The 8,728-nt window shown below is 36.3% G+C and overlaps 1 protein-coding gene across 1 annotated transcript; it reads left to right on the plus strand.

Annotated features, from left to right (window-relative positions):
- Positions 1-3,796: 3,796 nt before the first annotated feature.
- Positions 3,797-8,484, plus strand: LOC116256663 (40S ribosomal protein S15). Its single transcript, XM_031633066.2, has 4 exons — positions 3,797-3,893; positions 3,985-4,130; positions 4,245-4,302; positions 8,071-8,484. The coding sequence occupies exons 1-4, from the start codon at positions 3,891-3,893 to the stop codon at positions 8,317-8,319; spliced, it is 456 nt and encodes a 151-aa protein (XP_031488926.1). The 5' UTR covers positions 3,797-3,890; the 3' UTR covers positions 8,320-8,484.
- The last annotated feature ends 244 nt before the right edge of the window (positions 8,485-8,728 follow it).

The raw sequence follows: 8,728 nt of genomic DNA on the forward strand, positions 1-8,728 counted from the left end.
AGACGAGGATTAAATCAAGAAATGAGTTTTAGACAACCTGGTGATACTCGTTGGTATTCTCATTATGTTGCTACACTTAGTTTAATAAACTTGTATCCTTCTATAATTAAGGCATAGGAGTTTGTTATAGACAACATGAATATATGAAGACTTGAAGTAGTTGCATTGATACATAATTTACAAGATTTTGAGATTGTGTTTGGCTTGCATTGGATAATCAAAGTTTTGGGGATAACTGAAATACTTTCACAAACATTTCAATGTAAAGATCAAGATATTGTTAATGCTATGAATTTAGTTGCTAGAACCAAATAGGCCTTCAAGATTTGAGACATGATGGTTTGGAGTTTCTTATGAATACAATTTCTATATTTTGCAGTACATATGACATTTCAATGTGTATACTAGATGATATGTACACACCTCAATGATGACCAAGGCGTAAAACTATAACATGTTTATATGGTTATTGTGTTGAGGTGTTCTATGTTATCATTGATATGCAAATTCAAGAGCTAAATAATCGTTTAACTAAGACAAATACATAACTTCTCCTTTCAATGGCATGTTTAAGCTTAGAGAATTCTTTTGATGTAAATAAGTTGATTCCTCTTGCTGAGTTTTATTCTAGAGACATTCAAAAAAGAGATCTATAAAGACTTAGAAGTCAATTGAAAGTATATATAAAGATGTGAAGGCAAGTCCTGAGTTTTCAAATTTAAATTCTTTGGTAGGACTTGTAGAAATGATGGCGACAATGGGAAAGCATATGGTATTCATCTAATTTATTTGTTAATGAAGTTGACATTAACTCTACCAGTTGCAACAACAAGTGTAAAAGATCATCTTCAGCCATGAACAACATCAAATTCGGCTTTGTAACAAAATGGGAGATGAATTGGTTAATGATGCTTTAGTTATTTTCATTGGAAAGGATACATCAACAACATGACTGATGAAGCAATTATGCACTGTCTCCAAGATATGAAGAGCCAACGATGTCAAATATAAATTGTGCATCATTATAGTTTTTGTCTAGTTTCTTTTGTGAAGAATAGCTATTTGATTTTTTGGAGCCAATTGTAAATTTGTACAGAAGTATAGCTATTTCATTTGTTTTTGGAGTCAATTGTAAATATGTACAACTATAGTTAATTGAATCACTTTTTGAAGCTAATTGTAATTTTGTTTGTAGCTATAGTTATTTATTTTGTTTTTCAAGGCCATTTGAAAATTTGATACTTATATATTTTGTGCCCCATGGAAAAAAATTTCTGGCTCCAGCACTGGTCTTATCATATGCTTTTGTTGGGCTCCTAATTCAAAATGATATTTTTTATTTACATTTTTTAAAAGGTTATTTTACCTATAACCAACTATCAAAATTGCTCATGCTGATTTGTCCACTAGAGAGAGGTGTTATTGTTTAATCAAATTCCGTCTTGCTAAATATTTATATATTTTTTTAAACACAAAATACACATGAGATTTCCATGTCCCAAAATCATAGAAAAGAGTAACATTTTTTTTGACATATCTAATGAAGCTTGAATTGTTATAGAACAAGATCAAGACCATTCCTAGGTCCAAAGCCATGGATACCAGATCATGACCATACTTAGGTCCAAAGCCATGGATACCACATATTAAATATCTCCTTGTAGGGTGAATCTAAACTAATAGATGCACCTCTCTAAACAATTTAGTAAAAAGTAGGTATAGGGCTAGTTTTTTTTTCCTTTCTATTTCGTCTGGGGTTAAAATATTGAAAACTTGATGGCCGTAAAAAAAATTAAATTTTTACACTAAATTATGTGAAGTAAAAAATATGTCCATCGCTAGATATGTAGGAATGAAGAAATACATCTATATTGATCTTGTATTGGCCTCAAACTATGCCTTTGCCTAATACCAAAAAAGGCTTTAACCAAGATGGATTAAGACATTTTTGAGACGCACGTATGGAAATAAGTTAGTCCTAACATCTTCAGATTTGACCCTAACAATATTTCTATGAAGTACTTCAATTTAAATTGAGAGGTCTGTTTATGCTGTTCTACTTAGCAGGACAAGATTTGTCATGCAAGAGTTTTGCTTTAAACCAAAGGACACATATTGGGGGCTGTTTGATTGAAGACAAAAGTTTTTACAAAATTATAATAAAATTATAACAATCTAGTGACCAGGGCCATGGCCGGACTGGGCCTTAACTGTGAAATGCTTTAAAGGAATAACAATAATTTTTCAGGGGCGGGTCAAACGGTCCGCGGGTTGGGCCAAGAGGAGCGATGGGTCAGGCCAATCTAAAAAAAAATGATTTTTCAATATAAAAAAAAATTTTCCTGCACTCACCCGGGCCATGGCCCTTCCTCCGCCCCTGTGGGTGACTCCCCTTGTGTTGTCATGCAAAAGTTTTGTGTTAGCATTTTATTAATGTTTATCTCTCAACCATCCATCACAACAAGTCAATAACTCTCATGGGTGAGCTCACTGTGAGGACCATTCACTCCATCGTGATGGACAGTTAAGGCCCTGTTTGATGGCCTTAGATTTCACTGTAGAAGGCAGACAAAAGTCTCTGATTTCTTATTTTGCCTCTCCTTTCTCACACACTCGACAAAATTCTGTTCTCTCAAGGGTGAGAGCGCGACCTTTGTCCAATAAAAAACAGTCAGAGTTCAGAGCTCCGACTTTTGTCCGTGGATAGAAAAGTTTACCGTTGATGCATCTTATTTTTTCTCCCTTAACATGAACTTCATTGCACCACTTCACTGCAACAGCCACATCAACTGCAGCATCCACAGTAGTTTCATCTCTTTTACTACCATTCGAGTGCTCCTCTAGATCAGCTCACCCTTCCACCACAGCCTCCTCCTTAGACTGTTCACGAGGCTCGATGGTTTGGTCTTCAGTATTAGTTACTTTCCTCCTTCCTTTTCCTGCTTAAAGTTAATATATGAAGTTTGGAAATGATAAAAAAGATTTAGAACTTTGAAATCAGTTTATCCTTGGTCTTTCAAGAGTCAAGTATCTGATCTTTGAGGACATTCCACCGGCTAATCAGCCAAGGAAATCATTCTAATATGCTATCAAGTGAGAAACGTGTTCTCTAAATCAGAATCGATCGTTCCTTTTGTTCTAAACTTGGTGGGCCTTTAAACCAGAAACAATAGAAGAAATGGTATAATACATAAATCAACCGACCTCCTGCTTCAATAGTTAGCATTTAATAATTTGTACCACTTAAAATTTACCGTGTAGCCTAGTCTTTGCAACAGATTTTTTTTTTGTCTATGGATTTTAATTCAATTCAATCACCTGGTGGACAATATTTTAAGGATTTTGATCCCTACCCATCATACGCTAGACAAAAATTTTGTCTATAATCCATCTATGGATTAAAATCCATAGATTTTTACCTATGAACTTTTGTTTGTAGCCATCAAACCATACAACAAAAATAATAAAAAAAGGTAGATATTTTTGTATTTAATGTTAGTTTAAAACACAAATAAAATTGTAAAAGACATTTTTATTGTATAATATTAATTATTGTTTTCGTTTTAATCCATTCCTCAATAGTCAATCCTGATGAATTGGACGGCTCTAAATGGTTTGATCACTGTTATGGCTAGCCATGTGAACGAGGGTATGAAAAACCATAGACCAATCGTTGCCGATTCCTGAATCTCGTAACATTTTGGAATACTCAATGCTGGTCGGATCGGGTTGGTTAGGGTTGTAACCAACCCGCTCCACAGTCTTTTATAATCCCATCGCGGGAAACCCTAACTGTCTTTGCTGCTCGGCTCTTGGGGTTTCCATCTCCCCCCGCTCTCTCTCTCTCTCTCTCTCACACACACACACACACATTCTCTTACATTCAAGCCATGGTGAGGAATATGTAATTTTGTAGGGTTTCAGGGTTCGGAGGAAACCGCTTTCGTTTGCTGATTTGCTTGTTGGGTTTTGGGCCATTTGCAGGCGGATGTTGAGACGGAGGTCGCCGGCGGTCAGCCGAAGAGAAGAACGTTCAAGAAGTTCAGTTTCAGAGGGGTCGATTTGGATGCTCTCCTCGACATGCCAACGGAAGAGCTGGTCAAGCTTTTCCATGCTCGTGCACGGAGACGGTCTGTTGATTTTTTCGGTTTTTGTCATTCTTTTCGACTTGCCTGCCTTTTTTCTTCTTTTCGGTGTGTGTTAAAAAAGTGATTTTGCATTTTCCCTCGTGGTTGGATTAATAGGTTCCAGAGAGGCTTGAAGAGAAAGCCTATGGCTTTGATCAAGAAGCTGCGCAAGGCGGTAAATGATCCTATTTACTTGGATCTTTTTTGTGCTTTTGATTCGGGGAGTTGGTCCTTTTGGTTGAGAATGTTTTTCGCCCTTTGGCGGTGTCATAGAATCTTGAAGCTTGCGATGATTGCTTGCTAGTCATAGCAGTAAAATTTCAGTTTTTTTTCTTCAAATGATTTTCCCTTTGGGTGAATTCAGTAGTTGTTGCTGCAAGAAGGCACAAAACTGGCTCCCCATTGTGTAAATTGCTATTGAAAAATGAACCTGTCCGTACTTACCTTCTATGTAGGGTTTAGGTTTAGTGGGTAATTATGTTAGCAAGCTGATGGCGGTGCAAACTAGTTGGGAGGGAACATGTCTGCTGCTTTGCTTCTAGGTTCGTTGTTCAGTTTCAACGTTATTATAACTGGAGCTTAATATGAATCCCGCAATCGTACTCTCATGACGTAGTTATTTAGATTAACAATATTTAGCGGTGGTTTTAGATTGATTATTGTTATTCCTTTACTAATCTAAATGTGAACTCTTTGACTATGGTTTGGAGTTTTCGATGCACCTCTGTTGAATTGAATTTCTTATGGGTCCGTGCTTCTCACTAAACCTAAACCTAAATTGGATACCTTATAACTCACACAAATGGTGCACCTTATGCTTTTGCCAAACCGAATGAAATCATGTGTGAGGCGTGGCAACCAGATGAAATGAGGACAAAGAATGTCACAGACTAAAAGAAAAATTTTGCACTCTTAAGTTTTTGTCGGCGATCTTGCAGTGGATGTCGAAAACAAAAAGTAGCTGATTCTTTAATTACCTAGCACTTCTAATTTCATTCTTTGATGAAAACAAAGGTCTAGATTTTCCTGAAAGAAAGTTATATTTACAGAATATATGTTTTCTTTCCCTCCTTTCACTTCCTTAGTTGCCACTTGCTACATGGTTGATGGCTTTTTAAATTTTAAAATGATCAACTTTGTAGTCTCTAAGAACTATCTTGGATCTCTTGATCATATATTGGCATGACTTAGCAGGATGTTTAGAAAATCAAAGGTTTTTTGGGGCAAAATATTGTTTAAGTCTAAGCTCTAAAGTAAGAAGCTATGTCACACGGACATGGCAAAATAGCCCACGTATCCGTGTCGACACGTGGACACTGGGATACGGGTGCGGACACGGCAAAAAATAAAAGTCATTAATTTAATGTCTTTTTTTTTTTCATTTTATCAATTTTTTATGATGCATCCAATTATTTCCATGAACAATCCTTTCAGATATTCAGTACTTTTGTGATAAAACACATTTTCTAACAACATTGTAAGAGTGAACTATTAATTTAATGTTTTTTTTAATCTTATCATTTTTTATAATATTTAATGTAGCCGTGTCCGCTATCCGCACCCGTATCCCCGTATCGCATCCGCACCCGTGTGACATAGGTAAGAAGTCAAATATTGAGATTCTTAGAAAGTGGATGTGAAAATTTTGTAAGGTTACCGGAGAATGTTTATTCATAGTATGCATATCTTTCAATGGTAGTTTCACTGAAGAAATAAACTCTGCAAGGCTCATAAGTATTTCTAGGTGTAGTTAGTATGAGTAGTTCTATAGGAACAGTTGTACAAATGAAAAGGTTCCATTTTTTTTTTTTCATTTGAAGATGGTCAACTGAACCTACTCTATGGACTAACCTTTTAGGCATAATTTCTGAGATATCTATGACAACCTAGGATGATCAGATGATTGTTCCTTGTTATTGTAGTTTAGCTGTATATCCACAATGGTTTTCATGGTTTAGTTGCTATGGAAGATAGTGCAACTTATGTTTACTATGTTCAACCGTCAAATATTGTAGAAAATATTGTGCTTTGGCATTTTCAGTATTTTGGAAAACACAAACTGATAGGTTCACACCGTATGTGATATCATCATTAGCAAAGTTTATTTATCAGATCTAATTTTTCAAACTTAGTAATACTTGTCAATTTTTGTGGAAGGTGTTTATTTTATCATAAGGAGTTGCTTAACGAGCTTACTGTTTGTCTGTTTCAGGAGAGAAAAATCTGTCTTGAAATAAGTCAATTTTGGAATGGAATTAGGTTGTTAAAATCTGTTTTTATCTAGGTTGTATTTTACCGACCAATGTGAACCTAAGTCACACGAACACTACAAAATGACTGCCGCGACCGTGTTGACATGGGTGCGCTTTAGACTCGCACCCAGCAGGCCGGCACAAGTCAACAAGAGTCGGGTGTGGCTGACTGCACCCGATCATTTTCGTTTATTTTGGACAGGCACCTGACTTGCTTTGACTCGAGTCAGGTGTGGTCAAACTGCATGAAGCCTATTGTTGTTTTTTTTCGATATTTTTTATTTTAAAAATTTTTAACGTTAAAAGGAGAGTTTAAGGCACGATTGTATACCCTCTTCCTCTCCTCCTTTGCACTCTTTCCTTTGCGTGGGTTTTGCTGGTTTCATTGGAGCATCTAGCGGAATGGAAGGTCATTTCCGGCAACTGAGGGGGTTGAACGACGGCCGGCGACAACATGCTATTGGTCTTCGAGTGGAACATAAGATTTCTCTGTCCTATTTCAGTAGTATTGTCATCTGCATCTTTCTCAACCCTATTTTTGGCAAAACGACTGTTTTTCTATCTGTCTCTGGCTTGATTCTACCATCTGCACTTCCTCATTGCACTCTTGAGTTTGTATTTCATTTTTTTGTGTAACCGATTCAACTAATGACTCATAGCACAGGTGCTTCTATTTTTTTTATGCTTAAATCGGTAAATGTTCATATTTGACTCAGTTTGTTCACTTTCTCGGTTTTTTGTTTTAGTGCAATGACTGCTATTTCTTGTTTAGCATTTTTTTTCCATTTCTATGTTCTGTCCTGGTTTTGTTTGTTTAGTGTTTGTACTTTGTAAGCATGTTAATGCTTAATATGTTGCATTCATATACACAATATATTATAACTTATAAGTATGTAACATATAATATTCATATATAATTTATCCCAAAAGTGTGTAGTGTAGAGTGTATAGACTATAGTGTATACTCTTAATTTCTTAATTCTTATATGTATACATATATTATAATAATAAATTAATAATAATAATAAATACTCTCGCCGCAGCGACACCTAAATTTTTGGGGATGTGCTGCTCCTGCACCCACACCCACACCTAAACTTTTGGGGATGTGCCGCTTCGGCAGCACCCCACACCTATGGAACATAGATGTGAACCTACATGATCTGCAAGAATAATCATTTTTTTAGAAAATCTTTTATCTGAAGTATGTTCATTGATCAAATCAACATGCAACCGATGCTTTTGATTCTTTGGTGACCTTTTGACTACAACTTATATCTAATGGATGAATCATCCAAGAAACAAATTTGTCTAATTTTTTCTTATTCAAGAACCTATGCTGTTAGAGCTTGGAGTATGAAAAAGGAACAGCTTTTCTAAGTATTGCATCAATGGTCGATTTCTTCATATTGTTCAATGTCTGGGAACCTATCCATCAAAATATATGTTGCTAAACCCAGAAACTACGGAAGAAAATAGGTAGACATCATGACATTGAATTTCCCAAGGGAATGTGTTGTTTTTTTTTTTGTGCAAGATGACTTGGAACTTAGCAAGTATTTTTGCTGTGAAATAGTTGACGTACTTTTCTGATACCATGAAATTTGTATTAGAAATGCCTGTGATGCTAATGCAGGCCTCATATATAGATTCATTTGTTCTAATTTTATTGTATTTACCTTGTAAATCAGAAACGTGAAGCCCCACCTGGTGAAAAGCCAGAGCCAGTCAGGACACACTTGCGCAACATGATCATTGTACCTGAAATGATTGGAAGTATTATTGGTGTTTATAATGGAAAGACCTTCAACCAGGTTGAAATCAAGCCAGAGATGATCGGCCATTATCTGGCAGAGTTCTCCATCAGCTACAAGCCTGTTAAGCACGGGAGACCAGGTATCGGTGCCACCCACTCGTCTAGGTTTATTCCTCTCAAGTGATGCGCTTCTTCAGATTTTCTTTTGGGGGAACTTTTGGGAGTGCCTTGTAGTACTTCTTTGCCTTTATGCTTTACAAATTTTGACTGTACTAGCTGCTACTGCCCATGTGACTAGTGAGGCAAATTTTTCTACTTCAGTTAAGCCGATAGTTGATTGATTAGCGCATTCTTATCCGTGTCAGAGTTTTACTCATAAAATGGAGTTTGGCTTCTGCAATGAATGAGGTTGTGGTTGTGATCTAAGTTCCTGCCTTCCAAAAGTTGCATAATGAGATGGTCTAGCAAAAACAACCTTCTCCCGCTCTCCAACGTAGCGCATGTTTTCTGTCTGCTTCGATCTGGAAGTCCCAATTTGATATAGCAGAGAATGAGAATGGCCTAATCAATCTTGAGTGGTCTTTCATCTTGCA

This window comes from Nymphaea colorata, chromosome 6 (genome assembly GCF_008831285.2).
Source record: "Nymphaea colorata isolate Beijing-Zhang1983 chromosome 6, ASM883128v2, whole genome shotgun sequence".
In the NCBI taxonomy this organism is placed as follows: Eukaryota; Viridiplantae; Streptophyta; class Magnoliopsida; order Nymphaeales; family Nymphaeaceae; genus Nymphaea; species Nymphaea colorata.